At 38.1% G+C, this 21,421-nt stretch overlaps 2 protein-coding genes across 10 annotated transcripts in view; one reads left to right on the top strand and one right to left on the bottom strand.

Annotated features, from left to right (window-relative positions):
- The window catches only part of SIDT1 (SID1 transmembrane family member 1), a 479,838-nt gene that overhangs the window by 295,746 nt on the left and 162,671 nt on the right, over positions 1-21,421 (bottom strand). The window lies entirely within an intron of this gene.
- Positions 1-21,421, top strand: part of CFAP44 (cilia and flagella associated protein 44) — a 151,704-nt gene that overhangs the window by 128,747 nt on the left and 1,536 nt on the right. For 6 of the 9 annotated variants that reach the window (XM_082737190.1, XM_082737192.1, XM_082737189.1 and 3 more), the window contains 6 exons: positions 9,093-9,203; positions 10,453-10,583; positions 13,008-13,124; positions 14,142-14,343; positions 18,402-18,562; positions 19,703-19,837. In XM_082737190.1, the coding sequence (XP_082593316.1) occupies positions 9,093-9,203; positions 10,453-10,583; positions 13,008-13,124; positions 14,142-14,343; positions 18,402-18,562; positions 19,703-19,837 (857 nt within the window). Of the gene's footprint in view, positions 1-2,808; positions 2,862-9,092; positions 9,204-10,452; positions 10,584-13,007; positions 13,125-14,141; positions 14,344-18,401; positions 18,563-19,702; positions 19,838-21,421 lie in introns of those variants that run through there. The other 3 variants (XR_014313403.1, XM_082737194.1, XM_082737195.1) reach the window with 3 other exon arrangements.

Genomic DNA, 21,421 nt, shown 5'->3' with positions numbered 1-21,421 from the left:
TTGTTGAGGTCCAATTTATCAGGTGTGTTTTTGTTTTTGTTTTAGATCTTGCTTTGGCGTCAAAAATTTAAGAACTCTTTGCCTAGCCCTAGGATCTAAAGATTTTCTCCTATTTATTTCTAAAAGTTTTATAGTTTTACATTAAATTCTGTAATCCATTTGGGCTTAATTTTAAATAAGGTGTGAGACTTAGGTCAAGATTTTTTCCCCTCCTATGAATTTCTAATTGCTCTAGCATCATTTGTTTCAAAAGTTGTCTTTCTCCCATTGAATTGCTTATGATTTTGGGTCAAAAACCAGTTGAGCATATTTGTGTGGATCTGTTTCTGGGTGTTCTGTTCTGCTGATCTGTTTGTCTAGCTCCTCACCAAAACTATAGTCTTGATTACGGAAACCATTGAGTTCTAAAGTCAGGTCAACTAATTCCTCCCATTTTACTCTTCTTTTTCAGAATTGTTTCAGCTAATCTATTTCCTTTATCTTTCTATATTTTAGAATAATTTTTGTATCTACAAAAAAGCTTGTTGAAATTTTGATAGCAATTGTGTTTAACTTTTGTGTCATTGTGAGGAGAATCTGCATTTTTATTGAGTTCCTATGAGTGAACACAGTATGCATTTAGAGCTTTGATTTCTTTTATCAGCATTGTGTCATTTTTAACATTTTCATGTTTTGTTCAATTTATACCCACTTGGGTATAAATATCTCCCTTTTTTAAGTGACTTTATTTTTATTTATTTATTTTTTTTCTGACAAAGAGTGAGCAAGTTAGTGGGGAAGGACAGAAGAAGAGGGAGGGAGATATTGTCAAGCAGACTCACTGCTGAGCACTGAGCTTGATGTTGGCGCTTGATTTCACCACCGTGAGTTCAAGACCTGAGCTGAGGGGTGCCTGGGTAGCTTAGTGGTTAAGCCTCTGCCTTTGGCTCAGGTCATGATTTCAGGGTCCTGGGATTGAGTCCTACATCGGGCTCTCTGCTCAGTGGGGAGCCTGCTTCCTCCTCTCTCTCTCTGCCTGCCTCTCTGCCTACTTGGGATCGCTGTCAAATAAATAAAAAAAATCTTAAAAAAAAACAAAAAAAAGACCTGAGCTGAAATCAAGAATCGGACACTTAACCAACAGATCCACCCAGGTGCCCCTTAAGTGACTTTTAATGCTTTTTTTTTTTTTTTGGTAGTAGAAATATTTTATTAAAATATCACACAAAGGGCACCTGGGTGGCTCAGTCAGTTTAGTGTCTGCCTTCGGCTTAGGTTGTGATCTCAGGATCCTGGGATCAAGTACCATGTTGGGCCTTGCTCAGTGGGGAGTCTGCTTCTCACTCCCCTTCTCTCTCTCACTCTCACTCAATTAAATAAATAAATAAAATCTTTAAAAAATCTCACACAAAATCCTAGAAAATGAAATAAGTGGCATACTAATAGTATACATTAGTACAATTTTATGGTGTTTTTTTTAAATCTTGGTGTCACATGTTCACACCAGCATATAGAAATATAATTGCTTTTTAGATGTTGATCTCCTATCTTGTGACCTCACTTATTAGGTTTAGAAGTTTTTGATAGATTCCTTGGGAATTTCTATGTAGACAATAATTTTATCTGCAGATAGGTTCAGTTTTATTTCTTTTTTTCTGATCTTTATGCCAGTTTCCTCTTAATGCCTTATTGCACTGTTTAGAACATCCAGTACTACATGGAAATAGAGTGCTGAGAGCTGATGGCCTTGCCTTCCTCATAGTCTTAGGCAGAAAGCATTTAATAGTTCACCATTAAGTATGCTATCTGTAGGTATTTTGTAGACACTCCCTCAAGTTGAACAAGTTCCCCTCTGTTCCTAGTTTTCAAATTTTTTGTCATGAATGGGTATTGAATTTTGTCAGATGTTTTTCTGCATCAATTCATGATTATGTGATTTTCTTTTCTTTAGCCTATTAATATGGTGGGTTACACTGGCTGATTACTGATTATTGAATCAGACTTACACCCTTGAAATAACACCCTCCCAGAGTGTATAATTCTTTTATATATTGCTGAATTCTATTTGCAAATATTTTTATTAAGAAATTTTGTGCCTAGGGGCGCCTGGCTGGCTCAATTGATAGAACATGCAGCTCTTGCTCCTGGGGTTGTGAGTTCAGACCCCATGTTGGGTATAGAGCTTACTAAAAAAGAAAAGAAAAGAAAAGAAATTTTGTGTCCATATATTCACGAAGATCATTTGTCTTTAGCTTGCTTTTTCTCTTTTTTGTACGATCTTTGTCTGTTTTTAGTATCAGGATAATACTAGATTCACAATATGAATTAGGAGGTCTTCTCTTTGATTTTCTGGAAAATAGTGTGTATGGTAGTATCCTTTTGTTCTCCAGTAGTAACCATTTGGACGTGTGAATTTCTTCAGGAGAATTTAAAAATTATAAACTTAAAGGTTTTGAATATAGATATAGAACTATTTAGATTATCTATTTCATATTGGGTAACTAGTTGCAATTTGTACTTTTGTGTGTGAAATTGGTCTATTTCATCTGAGTTGCCACATTTATGTGTGTGAGGATATTCATTGTATTTCCCTATTATCTTTTGAATATCTGCAAGGGCTATTGTAATATCACCTGTTGCATTCTTGATATTGGTAACTTTTTTATTTCCCCATTTTTGTTTTGTTTTTTTAGACTTACTGGAGATTTGTCAATTTGATCTTTTTGAGAACAAACTGGATAAGTGTGGATAACTTTGGATAGGTTATTTTTTTAAAGATTATTTTTCTCCTTTTTATTTTATTGATTTCTGCCCTTATCTTTACTACAGCCTTTTCCTGCTAGGTTTGGATTTATTCTGCACTTCTGTTTTTATGTTTTGAGGTGAGTGTGAATTATTGATTTGAGACTTTTCCTCTTTTCTAATCTAGTGCTATAATTTCCATCTTAACACTGCCCACTGAGCCACCCAGGTGCCCCTCTTGGGGTCTTTCTGTTACTGATTCCTAGTTTGATTTCACTGGGGTCAGAGACCACATTCTGTGTGATTTCAGTTCTTATATGGTTGTTGAAATTTGTTTAATGTTTTTTTTTTTTAAGATTTTATTTATTTATTTGATAGACAGAGATCACAACTAGGCAGAAAGGCAGACAGAGAGAGAGAAAGAGAGGAAAGCAGGCTTCCTGCCGAGCAGAGAGCCTGATGCGGGGCTTGTTCCCAGGACCCTGGGATCATGACCTGAGCCGAAGGCAGAGGCTTTAACCCACTGAGCCACCCAGGTGCCCCTGTTTAATGGTTTAATGGTTGAGCATATGGTCTTAGTGTACAATGTTCTTTGGGTACTTGCAAAGAATGTATATTCTGCTGTTTCAGGTTAAGCCTTCTATTACTGTCCATTGAATCCTATTGGTTAATGATGCTATGCAGGTCTTCTAAGGTAGTCTTGCTGATTTTTTGTGTAGTTCCAATCAAATGTTGAGAGAGGGGATGTTAAAGTCTCCAAATATAATCATGGATTTATCTATTTCTCCTTTCATTTCTGTTAGTTTCTGCTTCCATATTTCACAGCTTTGTTTTATGAATACACATTCAGGACTACTATGTCCTCTTGACAGATGGACATTTTTACCATTACATAAAGTCTTTCTCTGTCCAGAGTAATTTTCTTTGCTCTGAAGTCTACTTTATCTGATGTTAATATAGCCACTCCTATCTGGCTCTGATTAATGTTTACATGATATTTCTTCCACTCCCTTTACTTTCAATTTAACTGTGTTATATGAGAAGTGAATTTCTAGTAGACAGCACACTGTTAATATTTTTTATCTATTCTTTGTCTTTTAATTGGTGTACTTAAACCATTTACATTTAATATATTTGGGCTTAAGTCTGCCATTTATTTATTTATTTTTTTATTCTCTCTGCTTTCTATCTTCTACATTTTCCTATGTTCCTGTGTGTTACTTGGACATTTTTTAGAATTCCATTTTAGTTTTTTCTAGTCTTTTTTTTTTTAAACTTTATTTATTTGACAGACAGAGATCACAAGTAGGCAGAGAGGCAGGCAGAGAGAGGGAGGGGGAGGCAGGCTCCCTGCTGAGCAGAGAGCCCAATGCAGGGCTCGATCCCAGGATCCTGAGATCATGACCCGAGCCGAAGGCAGGGGCTTAACCCACCCAGCCACCCAGGTGCCCCAGTTTTTTCTAGTCTTTTGAGTGTATCTCTTTGCATAACTTTTTTAGTGGTTACTTTATAAATTACATTATATGTGCATAATTTATTCTAGACCTCCAGTGTTATCATTTTACCAGTTTAAGTCAAGTATAGAATTTTCATCTGCCTTTATATTCCTTTATCACCTCCATTTGTAATATAACTGTCTTGAACAGTTCCTCTACATACATCTAGAACCACATCAGACAATGTTATAACTTTTGCTTCAACCACAAAACATAATTTAAACATTCAAAAGGAGGTATTTTCTTACATATCTATCTATCTATATTTATATTAACCTATATTTTTGCTTACCTTGCTAGTTTTTCCTTGATGATGTTCCAGACTTTCTTTTTTAAAAAATTATTTCCCTTCTGTTTAGAGAATTTCCTTTGTCCATTCTTTTAGGGCAGGTATACTAGTGGCAAGTTTTTTTTATTTTCCCTTAATCTGAAAATGTCTTGAATTCCTATTTCAGAAAGACATTTTCATTGGGTATAGGATACTAGGTTGACTATGTCTTTCTTTCGTCTTTCCTTCAGCATTTAAAAAATATTGTGCTACTTCCATCTGGCCTCTATGGATCCTGATAAGAAATCCTCTGATATTCAAACTATTCACCTCCCAAAGTGCCATATCACTTCTCTCACAACTGTTAAGTCTTTTTGTCTTTAGTTTCCAGACATTTTACTATGATGTGTCTTGGAGTAGATTCTTGGGATTCATACCAATGAAGGTTCACTCCTTTAATCTGTCAGCTTATGTCTTTTGCCAAATTTGAGAAGTTTTCAGTCATTATTTCTTCTAGTGCTTTTTTTCTTTTTAAGATTTATTTATTATTTATTTGACAGACAGAGATAATAAGTAGGCAGAGAGGCAGGCAGAGAGAGAGGAAGGGAAGCAGACTCCCTGCTCAGCAGAGAGCCCGATGTGGGGCTTGATCCCAGGACTCTGGGGTCATGACCTGAACTGAAGGCAGAGGCTTTAACCCACTGAGCCATCCATGTGCCCCTTCAGGTGCTTTTAAGAAACTTCTCTTCCATCAGTCCTTTTGGGACTCACATTACAAATGTTTGACCTTTCATTATAGTCCCATAGGTCCCTGAGGCTCTGAGGTTTGGGGTTTGTTTTTCAGTTTTTTTTTCCCTCCTTTTCTAAACTGGATACTTTTATTGTTCTGTCCTCATGTTTACAGGTGCTTTCCTCTATTCCCCTCTGTTCTGTTGTTGAGCCCATCTATTGAGTTTCTTATCTAGTTATTGTATTTTCAAAAGTTCTAACATTTCTATTTAGTTCTTCTTTGTATCCTTTTTTTCTGATATTTTTTATTTCTTTGAACAGACTTTGTATTTTTAATTTGCTTAAAGTGTGTTCATAATTGGTTATTGAGACATTTTAATCCTAGCCACTTCTTTCTTGGCCATTTGGCTAGAGAGGGTAGGCTATGGTTAGGTTGTTTTATGTCCATATCTGCTGGTGTTTTCAGGTTGTTGACTTACTCATTTCTGAGTCTGAGATCTAGGAGGCAAAAAGAAGGTCCAAAAAATTCACCACAGTGTTGTTCCTCAGCTTCTGAGTTTCATATTTAGTCTGCTTTCTCTCCATTTTTCCGACTCTTATGTTCATTCAACATATAATATGCAGGTTTTAGCTACATTTTGCAGACCAGATAAGAACAAAATAGATCTAATTTGTCTTCCCCAAAGCAGAAATCTATGTAGGAATTTTAAAGTCTAATTTTAGACTTTGGAGATTTATTTCATAAGGTAGTACAGACCACTCAAAGTAATTTTAATAGAGATCTTAAATTTAAGAAATCTTCTAAACAGTATAAGGTTCATCTCTTATTTCTAATTTAATGTTCTGTAAAATAGAAATTGCCAGTTGGTGATTTATGGTTCACAGATGGCTTCAATGTGTTTTAAAAGAAAGTGGGGTAGAGCTGTGTGGAAGAGGTCTATAATCCCTTATGTGGAATTCTTGGGGGCAGATATGTTTTAGTATTTTTTATATTTCTTATATTTTATAAAAGATATTATATATGACACTGTTTTTTTTTTTTAAAGATTTTATTTATTTATTTGACAGAGAGAGATCACAAGTAGGCAGAGAGGCAGGCAGAGAGACAGAGGAGGAAGCAGACTCCCTGCTGAGCAGAGAGGCTGATGCAGGACTCAATCCCAGGACCCTGAGATCATGACCTGAGCTGAAGGCAGCGGCTTAACCCACTGAGCCACCCAGGCACCTTATATATGACACTGTTAAAGAAAAAAAAAACATTCATGGACCTGTTAAAGAACAATAAGGCAGACTTTATTCAGAGGCACCACTACAACGAGATTTTATAATAGGGTAGAGAGATCAGCTCAACTCTGAATACAACAAGGACAAGTAGAGATTTATATCCAAGGAGCTGGCTGGGAGTCAGTGGATAGAAAATTACTAAGAGGCTGGATAATTCTTTGCTAACAGAATTTTTACTGAAGATCAGAGTGAAAAGATAGTGAGAGTAAGGATTAAGGAAGAATCTGATCAGGTATTAAGGGGTGAGATTTTTACTAAACTGACTCAGCAGGATTCTTCTAAAATTGGACTAAATGGGTCAAGGACTGAGCTCATGGTCCACTATGGACTCAGAGGAGCCTGACTCAAGGTTGGTCAAAGGATAGAGTCTTTGTCAACTAACACCCCCAGCAACACTTAGTGCACGATCTCTAAATCAAACACCTTAATATTTTTGCCGTACAAATATTCACACTAAGTCGACTAAATAAAGCTAGTAAATAACATTACTTCAGATAAGTTATGAAAGTCTTTTTCTTTCATAGTACCCAAGGTACTATGATTTAGGAATTGTGGGCCTGTGAAACCAGGTGTGTTTTAGGTGGGTCACAGCAGAAGCAGATTGGCAGTTTGGTCTCAGTCCTCTTTGATTCAGTGCATTGAAATTAATTGAACAACCTTCCTCAGGCATTTGTGTTTGGGTCCTGGGTCCCCAACCATTTATTTATTTGTTTGTTTCTTTTTACTTGGTTATTTTATTTTGTAGAATTTTATTATTATTTTAAAATAATTTTTTGATTGAAGTATAGTTGACGCATAATGTTACATCAGTTTCAAGTGTACAGCATAGTGACTCCACCACTCTATATGTTATACTGTGCTCAACACAAGTGCATCTGTCCTCATGTAACACTAATATAATACTACTGATTATATTCCCTATGCTGTACCTTTCATCTCATGACTTATTCATTCTGTAACTGGAAAGTCTGTGCCTTCCACTCCACTTCACCCATTTTGCCCATCCCTCTGACCCCCTTCCCTTCTGGAAACTATCCATTTGTTTTCTGTATTTATGATTCTGTTTCTGCTTGGCTTTTTGTTTGTTTGTTTTGTTATTGTCATTCTTTTATTTGTTTTTTTAGATTCTCTGTGTAAGTGAAATCATATGGTCTTTGTCTTTCTCTGACTTATTTCACTTAGCATTGTACCCTCTAAGTCCATCCACATTGTTGCAAGTAGCAGGATCTCATTTCTTTTTTGGGAGCTGAGTAATAATCCTTACCTTGGTCATTGCAGATAATGCTGCAGTAAACGTAAGAGTGCATATATCTTTTTGAAGTAGTGTTTTCATTTTCTTTGGGTAAATACCCAGCAGTGGAATTACTGGAGCATGTAGTAGTTCTATTTTTAATTTTTTGAGGAACCTCCATACTGTTTTTCATAGTGGTTGCACTACTTTACATTCCCACTAACTGTGTGTGAGGGTTCCTTTTTCTCCATGTCCTTGACAACATTTGTCATTTCTTGTCTTTTTGAATCTAACCATTCTGACAAATATAAGGTGATATCTCATTGTGGTTTTTATTTGTATTTCCCTGATGATGAGTAATGTTAAGCATCTTTTCCCATGTCTGTTGGCCATCTGTTGGAGAAATGTCTATTCAGGTTCTCTGTCCATTTCTTATTCAGATTATTTGTGGGGTTTTTGTTGTTGTTGTTGTTTTGTTTTGGTTTGGTTTTGGGTGTTGTGTAAGTTCTTTATATATTTTGGATGTTAACCCATTATTGCATCTATCATTGCAGATATTGTCTCCTATTCATTGGGTTCATTTTTTGGTTTGTTGATGATTTCCTTCACTCTGTAAAAGCTTTTTATTTTGGTGTAGTTCCAACAGTTTATTTTTGCTTTTATTTCTCTTTCCATAGGAGGCATATCTAGAAAGATGTTTCTATAGCTGATGTCAAAGAAATTACTGCCAACTTTCTTCTAGGAGTTTTATGGTCTCACATTTAGGTCTCTAATCCATTTTGAGTTCATTTTTATGTATGGTATAAAAAAAGTGGCCCAGTTTCATTCTTTTAGCTGTCCAGTTTTCCCAGTACCACTTGTAAACAGACTGTGTTTTCCCCATTGTGTATTCTTCCCTCCTTTGTCATAGAGCGACCATTTTAAGTGTGGGGTTATTTCTGGGCTCTCTGTTTTGTTCTCTTGATCTATGTGTCTATTTTTGTGCCAGTACCATACTGTTTTGATTATTATAGTATAGTAGTATATGTTGAAATCTGGGATTGTGGTACCTTAAGTTTCGTTCTTTTAAGATTGCTTTGGCTTCAGGGTCTTTTGTGGGTCCATATAAATTTTAGGATTATTCATTCTTGTTCTGTGAAAAATACTATTTGTGTTTTGATAGGATTGCCTTGAACTTGTAGATTTCTTTGGGTAATATATTTTTTGGCATCTTAAACTCTTCTAAAACTTTCACTAATTGCCTGCCTTAGCCATTATCTTCCCATTGACTCACTGAAAAGAAAACCTTTATTTTTTGAAATCTGAGATTTAGCTTAACACAGGGACTTCTCTGCATGTTAATAATGCCTTCTTCTCTACTTAGATGAAGATGAAGAAAGTGATGAATCAAGTGAAGAAGAATCTAGCTTAGAGAGTGATGAAGATGAGTCTGGATCTGATGATGAAGTTTTTGATGATTCTATTTGCCCAACAAGTAAGTTGGATAAAACCATTTGTTCTCTGTGAAGTGTGAACATGGATTGATAATACCAAGGAGATCCTTTTTTGGATTCTCAGTTGTCTCATAAAATTTGAGGGAAGCGTGGTTGAAATTGTATGAAGTAATCTAATGAATACTTGTATTTGGCTCTCTGGATGATTAATTTCTTTTCCCTTAGGCAGCCATTTATGAATGATGAATAATTTGCAGATAAATTATGGTTGATTCAAAGTCAAATTATGCAGAGATAACAGATTGTAGTGTGTGCACTTTTTTTTTTTTTTTTTTTTTTTTTTTACAAAGCTTTATCTTTTTGACAAACCCATTCAGATTTTTATATTTAAAATCCATTTTGTAAGGGCACTTTGTGCCAGTTTCCTGGAGATGTTTAGCAATTTATATTCTCAGTTTTCACTGATAAAACCAGTCTGAAGTAGCCAGACCAATATTCTTCCAGTCTCAATAGATGACTAGTCCAGTAAAGAAAAGACAACTTCTTTTTGGTATGAAATTTATTTTTGTAGCCACTTTATATGGATTTAAATTAAATTTTAAAGCTTAATTTCAAATAAAGTTTAAATCTTATTTTAATGTTGTAAGATTCTTCCTAAAATCGTATGTATGAGTAAAATAGAGCTCAAAAGATTATAATACAACATGTTAACAGCAGGATCCTTATAAACGATCCTTGTTTACAGTAGGATTAAATGGCCTGAAAAAAGTCTCACAGCTAGTTTGGAGGGGGAACTAGGGCTAGAACTCAGGTTTCCAAATTCCACTATAGTACTCTTACTTTCACATTCTTTATCAATTGCCTGGTGGACTGTAGTGTGATATAGTGGAAATTAACACAGAGATACTGTATGAGTTGCATTGGTTCATATTATGAGCTACATGACCTCTCTGAGACTTCAGGTCCTCACCTATAAAATGGAAACAACAGTTTCTACCTTGCAAAGGCCTAGGAGACTTGAGAGAGAGAGAATGTAAATGAAATGCCTAAACAGAAAGCCTGACTCATGGTACTGCTTAGAATGTCAGTGCTGGTATCAGAATTACTATCAGGATTACTTATGTCCTTAATAATTTCACCTGGAACGGTGGAGCCTGAAGTGAAATGAAATTATGCTAGAGTGGACCCACAGATGGTCATTATTAATTCTGAAGCTCCCAAATCCCTACTTCTAATATCAGTACGTTCCATAACAGTAAGGGTTTCTTTTAATTTTTACTGTCTTTTCAGATTGCGATGTGGGTCTTTTTGAATTGGCCCTTCAACTTCGAGAGAAAAGGCTGGACATTGAGGAGGCCTTAGTGGAAGAAAAGAAAATTATCGATAACCTCAGAAAGGAACATGATACACTATCCAAAAAAGTATGCTGAGATACTTACTTACTTCTCCTCTCCGAGTGTGCTAGCCACCCTCCCAGCTACTGTACTGCTGTTTCATAGAAATGACATGAATTAGGCTTTCTCCCCAGAGAAGAAACATTTTATTTATTCATTTTTTAAAAGATGTCATTTATTTGTCAGAGAGAGAGAGAGAGAGAGAGAGAGCACAAATAGGGGGAGTGGCAGGCAGAGGGAGAAGCCAACTCCCTGCTGAGCAGAGAGCCCAACATGGAGCTGGATCCCAGCACCCTGGGATCATGACCTGAGCTGAAGGCAGACACTTAACTGACTGAGCTACCCAGGTGTCCCTAAACATTTTAAGTGTTATATTTTAAGGTTTTCCTCTTCAAACACAGTTGTGATGGGGGCCATTGGTTCTTTTGAAGATTGGCCTTTCTTTATCTAAATCATTGATTTCCAAACTTTTTATTATATACTTCTATAAGTAAAAGAAAAAAAATTATATACAATACATGTATATTTATTTACAAATAATATCCATGAATTATTCTACTAATATATTTTATATATTAGGAAACAGTCACAAAAACAGAAATGAAAAAGAATAAATTAAAAATAAATAGAAACTGATCTTTCCTTTCTGTGCCCTAAAAGATCACTTTATTTACCCTCTGGGGGATGGGCATCTCATGTTGGAGACCATAAAGCTAAACTTCTGGTATAATTATGTTGATGGATTTGATTTCTGCCTTATTTGCTAATTTTCTCTTTTAGATACTCTTTCCTAGGGCAACATTGCTTAATTCATAGTCCTAAATATATATATATATTTGTGTGTGTGTTTGAGTAAAGCAATAGAAGTTTATTAAGTGAAGATACAGAAAAAGCTCTCAGGAGTTGAGAGGGGTCCTGACAGGGTGGCTACTGAGGGCCTTTAGGGTTAGTCTTTTTATTTATTTATTTTTTAATATTTTATTTATTTATTTGACAGAGAGAGAGAGAGAGATCACAAGTAGGCATAGAGGCAGGCCAGAGAGGGTGGGGCCGGGGAAGTGGGTGGAAGTAGACTCCCTGCTGAGCAGGGTTGGGTTCCTCACATGCTGGGCTCCATCCCAGGACCCTGAGATCAGGACCTGAGCTGAAGGCAGAGGCTTAACCCACTGAGTCACCCAGGGGCCCCTAGGGTTGGTCTTTTTTAGAAAGCTAACCAGGGAACTTAAGTCCTTTTAACATCTCTATTGATATCACCACTGAGCAAATATTAGTGGTAACACCTTCAGGGGCTTACTTCCTTTTTAGGGTCTGGTTATTCTTTGTTAGTCACTGGTGATTATCATAAAAAAGACACTCAACCCCTCCACACCTAGGACAGGGTGGTCCAATTTGTCCCCTTATCTCTGGTTTCCCCACACCTCTACATTTCTGTGAGACTAATCACATGTATCTCTCCCTATTTAGCCCCGCCTGTCCCTTACTCATTCCTCTGCCTGGAAGAGCAACCCTAATCCTAACCCCAGAGAATGGGACAATGATCTCTCTGGCTGTTTCCTGCTGATATGGGGTGGCAGGCTGTGTGGCAGTTAGACTCTATCTGGGAGTTGGTCCAGAAGCCTGTGGTATGATTCCAGGGGGTCATCATGGGCAGCAAACGGTACATGCATCAGCACATGCAAAAGGAGGAACATGAAACAAGTATTAGATCCAAAATTATGACCACATCCCTTAGATAAGATTCCCAATTACCAATTTTATCAAATAGATCAGTGGATATCTTGAGCTTATTTAATTGATCACAGATGCCCCCCATTAATTGGGATACCTGGCAGGAGTTCACTGTAATATTAAATAAAACAACACATGTGAGGACATTTTTCACACCCCAAATGGTGTAGCAATAGTAGACAGTCAATAATGGCGTGTTTCTGAGAATTCCTTCTCTGACTTCATCCTTTGGCTGAGTGCATTGTGGCTGGAAAGTATCATTAAGACTTCATACTCACAAATATTTTTGGTAGATTGCTTCTTGTAAGTAGAAAATGATTTGGAAAATTCAAATTTTTTAGATGAAAAACATGCTTCATGAGTACCGTAGTTAGTAGTTTTGTTCCTTTAAAGGGCTTTTTCCTTTTGTTTATTGAGGTCATTGATGGCCTAGTGAGATTCCCACCATCCTGACAAAGACATTCCATGCTGAGAGCTGCTTTTCATGCAGAAAATAAAAGGGAGATGAGGACATGCCTTCTGAACTCTTAGTCACGAGACCTTTACTACTCTGGAGACATAGGATTGATTGAGAAAGCAGTGTGGATCGTGACTTAGCAGGAAGAAAATCATACACATTCCTGGGCTACAAACATTCATTTAATTGTAGCCCAACAGAGCAGGTCCTGCTCATCTCCCAATCTATCCCCATTTACCACATTTCACACCTGGGGCTTTCCGCAGGTAAAAGTTGTGGCCGCTAACCTGAATGTAGCAGAGGAGGCCCTGGAGGCTTACCAACGGGAGAAGCAGCAGCGGCTGAACGAACTGCTCGTGGTGATTCCACTCAAGCTCCACCAGGTGATGGGTCTGGAGACTGGGCCCCACCCTGTCCGAGCAGAAGAGCCAGCACACCCAGGCTTTCCCAGAAAAGAATCTTGGGCCACTCGTGGGAAGAAGTGCAACCCTTTGCTGAGGATTCTACCTGAATAATGACACCTCAACTTTTCTTATCCATTCTCAGATTGTTGTGAGAGAGTCATAGCCAAACATACATATTTCCTGATGGCCCATTATCACTTCCAAAGTCCAGTTAAGTTTCAGGTCTGAGGAAATGAGCCTAGGACTTAATTTTTTTTTGAATTTATTTTTTTAGTTTATTTTTATTTTTTTTAGGAGTATCTACTCCCAATGTGAAGCTCAAACTCATGACCCCAAGGTTGAGTCACATGCTCTTCTGACCGAGTCAGCCAGGTGCCCCAGGGAGCTTATGACTTAAGAATGGAATAGCTGGGAAGTTAAAATCTTGGATCTTGTGCACACATCCCTTTGCACACCATCTTCAAATAGAGATGAACTAATCATGCAAGAATTGTCATAATCTCTGCTTGTTAATGAGGGAGGGCAAGACAAAAGGAAAATATCCTTTCTCTTTCTGCCCTCTTTGTTCATTTCCACACTCATTAGCATTACAGCTTATATTAAGGTGCAGAGATGCATTTCGTACCCCATTTTGTCAAGTGAAGAGAGAAAGCTGTATTTTAGAAGGAAAAGTTTGGATCGGCCTCACATATATTTTGTATAACCTGACCCAGACTGGTTTGGCTTTATGTAGCGATTTGCATAGTACACCCACCGTGAAATGGTGGTTTGTTCCGTGGTGATGCAGCAGATATTAGGCATAGTCTGGGGGAAGATTTGCTGTCTATACAGGGACATGATGTGGCTTATGATCTGAAAGGCCACTCCAGCTTTTACCTTACTCAGTGATGGGAATGACAGAGGTCCGAAGGCAATGACCTAAACAAGGACAGAAAAGGAAGTGCTTTCTATGATCTTACATTTAGTTTGATCTTGGTTTTGTTTTGCTTTTGATAGGTAGAGCATGTAGTATTTGGAGAAATTCCTAATGATCTTTCTGGAACCTTGGTCTTTTCTAACCATTCCTTGGGACGCCTGCAAGAACGAATCATACAGCTCCATGAGGAAAATTCCAAGCAGCAAAAACTTAACAAGGAATGTCGGGAGAGGCGCAAACAGCTTATCCGAGAAAAGAGAGAGATGGCAAAAACTATAAGCAGTAAGTAACTCAGTCCTTGCATTATCTAGTACTATCTTGATAAGAGAGGGAATTAACTCTGAAAACAGTAAGTAATCACAGAATCAGAACCACTGAGAGCAAGGAAACACTCTCTTGTCTTCCTAGCTACCATTTCTCCTAAGACCACTGAATTGTCACCCTCTTGTTTTCAAAGACTAAATCCTTTATCGTGGAAACTATTTCTCTTAAGTTTAAAAGGCTTAACACACGATGAAATATAGAGTAACGTAATCTAGGTACTAGCCACCAAGTTTAAGAATTCAAAACAGGGAAGATGCAACTGAACACCCCTTTTTCTGATAGTGTTCCGCAGGACCCTTCCCAGGGTCGGCTGGCAGGTGAGCACACGTGCAGATGTGAGTATCCACACACAACATATAGAATGATTTTGCTTGTTTTTAACTGTAATGTTATTCATATCATTTTGCAGTTCACTTCATTAAACGGATTTTTGATAGGTATCCGTACTACTGTAATTTATTCACTTTATTTTTTTAAAATTTTAACTGCCATGACAATATTCCATTGTAGGACTCTGAGTTGGTTTTTTTTTTTTTTTTTTCTCAATCTTCTGTTGATGGATATTTTGGCTATTTCTAATTTTTCGTGATGAAAGAGCTATAGTGAACCTTCTTGTACACATCTCCCTGTGCGTGGGAGAAGGTGAATCCCCAGGACTGGGTGTCTGGGTTGTAGAGGGGTGTTATGCATTTCTGCTAGGCACTCCTGTATATTGCCAAGCTGCCCTCCAACGGGGTTTTACCATTTTATCTCAACCCTCCCTTCAACCACCTGCCACTTCCCTGTCAGTGAGGATGGCCCAGGCTCCATATTCTCAGGAACATTTGATGCTGTCAGACTTCAATATATTTGCCAGCCTGGTGGATGTTAAATTGTATTTCACTGTGGTTTTTATTCATGTGTCCTGGATTCTGGTGAGGTTAAACATCTTCACATACATTTATTTGCCATTTATTTGTGTTTCCCTTTCTGTAACTTGCCTGTTATAAACCTTACCATTTTTTTACTTCTACTTCTTGCTTTCTTATTGATTTTAGGGAGTTCTTACTATAATCTTTTTTTTTTTTAAGATTTTATTTATTTATTTGAGAAAGAGAAGAGAGCACAAGAAAGAGCACACATGAGCAGGGGGAAGGGTAGAGGAAGCAGAATCCCCGCTGAACAGGGAACCTGATGTGGGACTTGATTCCGGGGTCCTGTGGTCATGACCTGAGCTGAAGTTGGACACCCAACCAACTGAGCCACCCAGGCGCCTTATATTCTGCCTTTTAAGGCACTTCAGATTCCTTCTAGTTTGTGACTTGCCTTTTTACTTTGGGGTATAAACATTTAAAATCTTAATATAGTTAATTTTACCAATGTTTATGGCTTGTACATTGTGTCTGTATATGTCTTGTTTAAGAAATCCTTTCCTGTTTTGAGATCATAAAGATATTTTATCCATAGTTTCCCTATTAGTAGTCTTCTTCATATTAGCATTTTTAATCTATCTGGATTTGTGGTGGATATTATAAGATGCACAGTATAAAGATTACTACCCTTTAAAATACATTTTGAATATTTGGTATTTAGAACAGAAAGTGTACGTTGTGAAGTTTCCAACTTTAAAAACAACAATATTGCCAATACCTTAGTATCTACTTTACTGCCACAGAACTGTACAATTAAAAATGTTTAAAATGATACATTTTATGTTATGTATTTTACCACAATTGAAAAAAAATACATATATTTTAATTTGTAAAAGAAAAAAAATGGGAAGCCTATAGTGGTCAACTAGTCAACCAGTCTAGGTTGCTTGAATTTGTAGAGGCCAGTTTCCAGTGAGTATTGATGGTTCTGCCTTCATGGGTGGCTGGAGTATAAAATTAAAAAAAAAATACACATTAACACTGCATGTTTAAATAACACTGATTGGAGACACACAGTTTTGTCAGGTGTAATCCTTGAGGTTCCAGTGCTTCTCACGTACTTCTCATTCCTCTGGCTTCGATAGACCATGAATGTTGTTTATATCTGAAAGTACTGTTCATTAAATCAAGGAATAAACTAGTGTGAAAACAGAAAGAAGCTTGTTTCAGTTTGGGTAAATTCTAAGTTTGGGAAAATGTGTGAAGATGAAATGAAATACGCAAATTTTTAGAGTGTTAATGGAAATAAAAGGGAATAGGAATAATTCCATGTGGTATAAGTTTTATTCAGCAACTTTCAGTTCTTTTCCCCACCTGCCCTCAACCCATTTTCTGAAAAGCAAGTTGTGAGTCTGGTTGAAGTTCTCCTGATTCTGAAAGTAGAACTTCCTAGTTCCTTTTCTGTAGGCCAGAGAACAAAGGCTTAGCAGTGATGAGAAACACCACAGTTGGCTTTTGTTGCCTTCCTCCCTTGACAGACTCAGTAAACAAAAAGGAGAGTCTAGGACATGGTGGTGAGAAGTGGTAAGTTTACTTCATTTCAAGGAGAACACAGCTCTTGGCCACGGAGAAGGCATGTGGTAAAAATATTCCAGAAGGCTTTATGTCCCCTGTAAACTCCAGTTGGCCTCATCAAATCAGGAGAAGGGCATGAGGCTGGCTCCACAGGGGGAATGGCAAGGACCAGAGTCCACATCCTAGTACATGAGGCTGTCATGGCAGAGGGCACTAGCTGGAGAGAGTCTCAAGGTTCTTACTGAGGCCAAGCAGGCAGCCACAGGCTAGTACACATGTGCAAATAATCTAAGCATCATGTGGTTTTTGCATCACTGATTATCACAGCTGCTACATTACACAAGTCCATGGGTTCTGTGTTCATAAAATACACATGAACAGCCCCTCCTGGATCATGCACAACGGCAGTCATGTCAGTTGTATCATTATATTCAACCATAACCAGATACAAACCTGCACACCATTGCGGAACTCTATCATCTTCTGGTACCTTAGGGCCTTCAAGACTTCACTTAGGGGGCAGTCCAGTGATCAAGAAAGTCTTGTTACAAGATTATATTTTCTTGGGGAGTCAGACTCCACATACGGAATAATCCCCAGAAGTTCCACTGTTCTCATGTTGAGGAAAGACAGTGAACAAAAGTAAGATATATTATAATGCATGTTAGATGGAGATCATTGCTAAGAAGAAAAATTAAGAAGGGACGGGAAAGGAGAGTGCTCAGGTCTGTAGGAGCCAGGAACAGCTCCCTGGAGAGGTGGCTTACTGGTAAAGTGTGGTTTTCCCTGGTTAGAGGACGATGACCTGCTCTTGGTTACCCCTTCAGAACTGAGTGTATTGGAAATGATTCTTATAACTTGGTTTTAGAAAATGGGCGGGGGTGCCAAGGTGGCTCAGCCGGTTAGGTGTCTGACTTTAGGTCAGGTCATGATTCCAGGGTCCTGGGATGGAGCCCCACATTGGGCTCCCTGCTCAGTGGGGAGCTTCCTTCTCCCTCCCCTCAACCATTCCCCCTGTTTATGCACTCTCTCTCTTTCTCCATCAAATAAATAGAATCTTAAAAAATAGAAGAAGGTGGGTGAGAGGGAGCCATGTGGCTATTTGGGGAAGAACATTGTAGTCCATGGGAACTGAGATGAGAGTGAGCCTGGATTGTTTGAGACTCAGACTTTAGTTTTTACTTGGAGTATGATGGAAACTTCCTCTAAGTGCCTGCTTGTTCTTGACACTAGATGCTTAGAGATCAGTCGTTTAAAAAAAAAAAAACAAACAAACCTGAAGAGTTCCTTGTCCAGCTGGGGCCCTTGACAGTGTGAGGAGGGCCACAGCAGAGGGTGGAAACAGCTGGGGGAAAACGGAGTCTGCTTTATGCAGGATTTTCAAGTAGACGAAAAGACAGCACAGGATTGGGCATTTTAAGTGAGGAAAGGAGCAGTGAAGAGTCATAGAGGAAAAGCCAACTGGTAACATAAAATCTTTTACCATCCTCTTGCAAAAGCTGTTCTTCGGAAAGTTGTTGCTACTAGTATTGTTCATTTAATAACAGTGGGGACCATTGAACACACTAAGACAGTGATGTCTTCTTTTAGAAATGGAAGAAACAGTCCATCAACTAATGATCAGCAAGTTTGGCCGTGTGATAGACCTAGAAGCCCTTCAGACACTTTCTGTGAACACAACGCTTGAAGAGCTAAAGATCAAAAAACTTCGAAAGGAGCTAACAAATGCAAAGGAAATGAAGATGTGGGAGGTACGGCCGAGAGGACAGGTGACCCACCTTGGCTGAATGTGGGTCAAGGCAAGAAATGCTATCAGTGGTTCTTGAGTAGCATCTGAGTAGCCAGAGACAAGTCTGTGGGCCCCCCTCGGCTCCCCCATGATCTTAAGCCTGTCTCTGCATCCTGACCATTCACTTGGTTGGAAGGACTTGCCTGTCTTGGGGTGAAAGCAGCAGCATAGGTTTTGGGGTCCTGGGTACATGGAAATATGACAAAATGGAATGGACGATGACCAAGATTCCATTTTGAGGTTTCCATTAGTGTGAGATAAATGCTCTGACATTGCTAGAGATGGAGCCGCTGTGCTTTGAGGATCCCAGTTGTAGTTCTCCCTATAGCTGTTACATGCCCTTTGGATCTGGAAATTAGAAAACATCTCTAAGTAATAGATTCTATAACCAGTTTGGACTATTTAGCTGGTGGGGTCTTAGTAGATGTTACTGCCTACATTGTTCCCTGAGCTGTGAGAGGAGGCAGTGCCCCAACTGTAGCTAGATTCAAAGACAGGAGCTTGTATAAAGATTTTATAAGCCCCCCAAGTCCTTATGACTTCTCCAGTTTCCTATCTTAGCTCATCAGTAGACAGGGCAGGAAAAGAGGTTCCTAATGTCATCTTGTCTTGTCTTTGCTTATCCAAGATTTTCAGGGGAATTCTGGAGATAATATGTGCAATCTAAAATAATTTTTGGAACAGTAAAAAACAAAGGAAAGCCATTTAGGAGATGTATGGCCATGCAAGCTGGCTACTTGAGGATCTTGGGCCAAGACTAGGGAAAGAAAAATATATGAAAGTCTGCTGCTTAAATTAATACTCTTCCTTTTAGTAATGAATAGCGCACTCAGTATGCATACTGATCTTATTCTTCAATAGTGAAGTGATACCCGTGACTATCTTTTTTACCTCCTTGTATCTTTGAGCATGCCCACATTCTTCCTTTCTCTAATTGAGCCAGGGCCAATGCAGCTGGCTCTGGTTGCATTTTCATAGCGATTTCCGATTGTATTTTTTTCATATGCATATTTGCTGGATGGTTTTGATCAAATCTGAGCATGTATTTTTCTGTTTCCTCTCTTACTCACTTAACCCATTTTATATCCTCCCACCCTGGCAGGAAAAGATTGCTCAGGTGCGATGGGAGTTGATGATGAAGACAAAAGAACACACCAAAAAGCTTCATCAGATGAACGATTTATGTATTGAAAAGAAGAAACTTGATTCTCGGTTGAATACACTACAGAACCAGCAGGTATGTTCCTTTCCTTCAGACCCTTTATCAGAGTTGGGGAAGCTCTGTGAAAGTAGTTATTCATAAGAATGTCAAGTGCTGGCATTTACACAAACCTTGATCTTGGACCATTTCCAGTCCACCTGGGTCCCTGAGGACATGAAGTTGCTGGGACCTACTTAAAGGTGAGGGATTAGCTTTACTGTATGTCTTTTGAGTGCCATGAGTTTACACATGTACTAATCTATGGGGTTTGCCTTAGTCCCAGTGAGGTAAGGTTATTAGGTACAAGTGACACCAAAATAATCTCTAAATTTATAACAAATACCCATTTCCAATATGTGTTTATTTCATTTGATTTAAGGTGGGTATCTTTTTAATTGTGGGATCTCATATTACTTTATTAAAACACTTGTTATTTTTATGGCTTTCAACTTGTTCTTATATAAGGTTTATTGAGCCTGACATAATACTTAGTACGTAGTATATGGTGGACAATGTATTTCATACAGGTTCACCTGATTCAAGGTTCACCTAGGTGAGTGTCCTCTAGGAACCTCTAGGAACCTAACACATATGTGACATGTTTTAAAATACAGTAGTATCTGCAAAAATGCCCATTGTTTCCCTTGGTTTTCTTTAAGCATCCTGGAAATGGTCTAAGCCAGGGGTTCTCAAAGTGTGGTCCCCTGAAAAACAGCATCAGCATCACCTGGAGAATTTATTAGAAATGCAAATTATCAGCCACCACCCACAGATCTACTGAATCAGCAGCTCTGGGAGAGGGGCCCTGCCAGGTACTCTAATAGGCCTTCCAGAAGATTCTGAGGCATGCTAGAGTTCAAGAATCACCTAAGCACAGAAAGAATGAATAAGAGGAATTGGGAAGTTTATCATTGGAAATTCCATATGAAAGGATAGTAGAAATCTGAGTATCAAGGGCCCTTTATCCACTGAAGAATTTTTGAGTGATGAGTCAGGATAGTGTCCAGGAGGTTAATGCCTAAACACGATTTTCATATAATCAGTTATAAACCCTTGTTGACTTTATGTGCTTTGATAAGTCCAGATATATTGGAGAAAAGAGTCTGAAGAGTTTGAGTAGATCAGTTGAATGGGGAAGAAAATTAATAGTGTATGTCTCTTTACATAGCAGATCCTTCCATGCCTATCTTTACATAGGTAATTTTTATGGTATTAAAGTAATATATTTTCATGTATAGTCTCTTTATATGGAATATCTCATACTACAATTCTCAAAACAGTACTTTCCAAAGCTCAGAGTAGTTAAGTAACTACCGCAGAGGTCATGCATGGTGCTGAGTTTTTAAACCAGGGTCTGTCCACCTCCAAAGCTGACTCCATTGCTATTATTCTTCCAGCAATCTAGGCATGCATTGGGATATAGGTGGCAAGAACAAAAAGGGATCAGACATTTCAAAGTAAGAATAGCCAAACTTTGGGTATGGTAAGGAAAATGAGGGCAAGTTATGGTGACTTCGAAGTGAGCAGCTGGAGTGATGCCATGAGCTGAGGCCTGGGCTTAGCTACAAGTAGCCAAAAGCCTTGTGGAGAGGAGCTTAAACAAACAAAGGTCATTTTCCT

This window comes from Mustela nivalis (genome assembly GCF_964662115.1).
Source record: "Mustela nivalis genome assembly, chromosome: 1".
NCBI lineage: Eukaryota > Metazoa > Chordata > Mammalia > Carnivora > Mustelidae > Mustela > Mustela nivalis.
The sequence above is the reverse complement of the archived record's forward strand: the minus strand, read 5'-3'. Positions and strand labels throughout refer to the sequence as shown.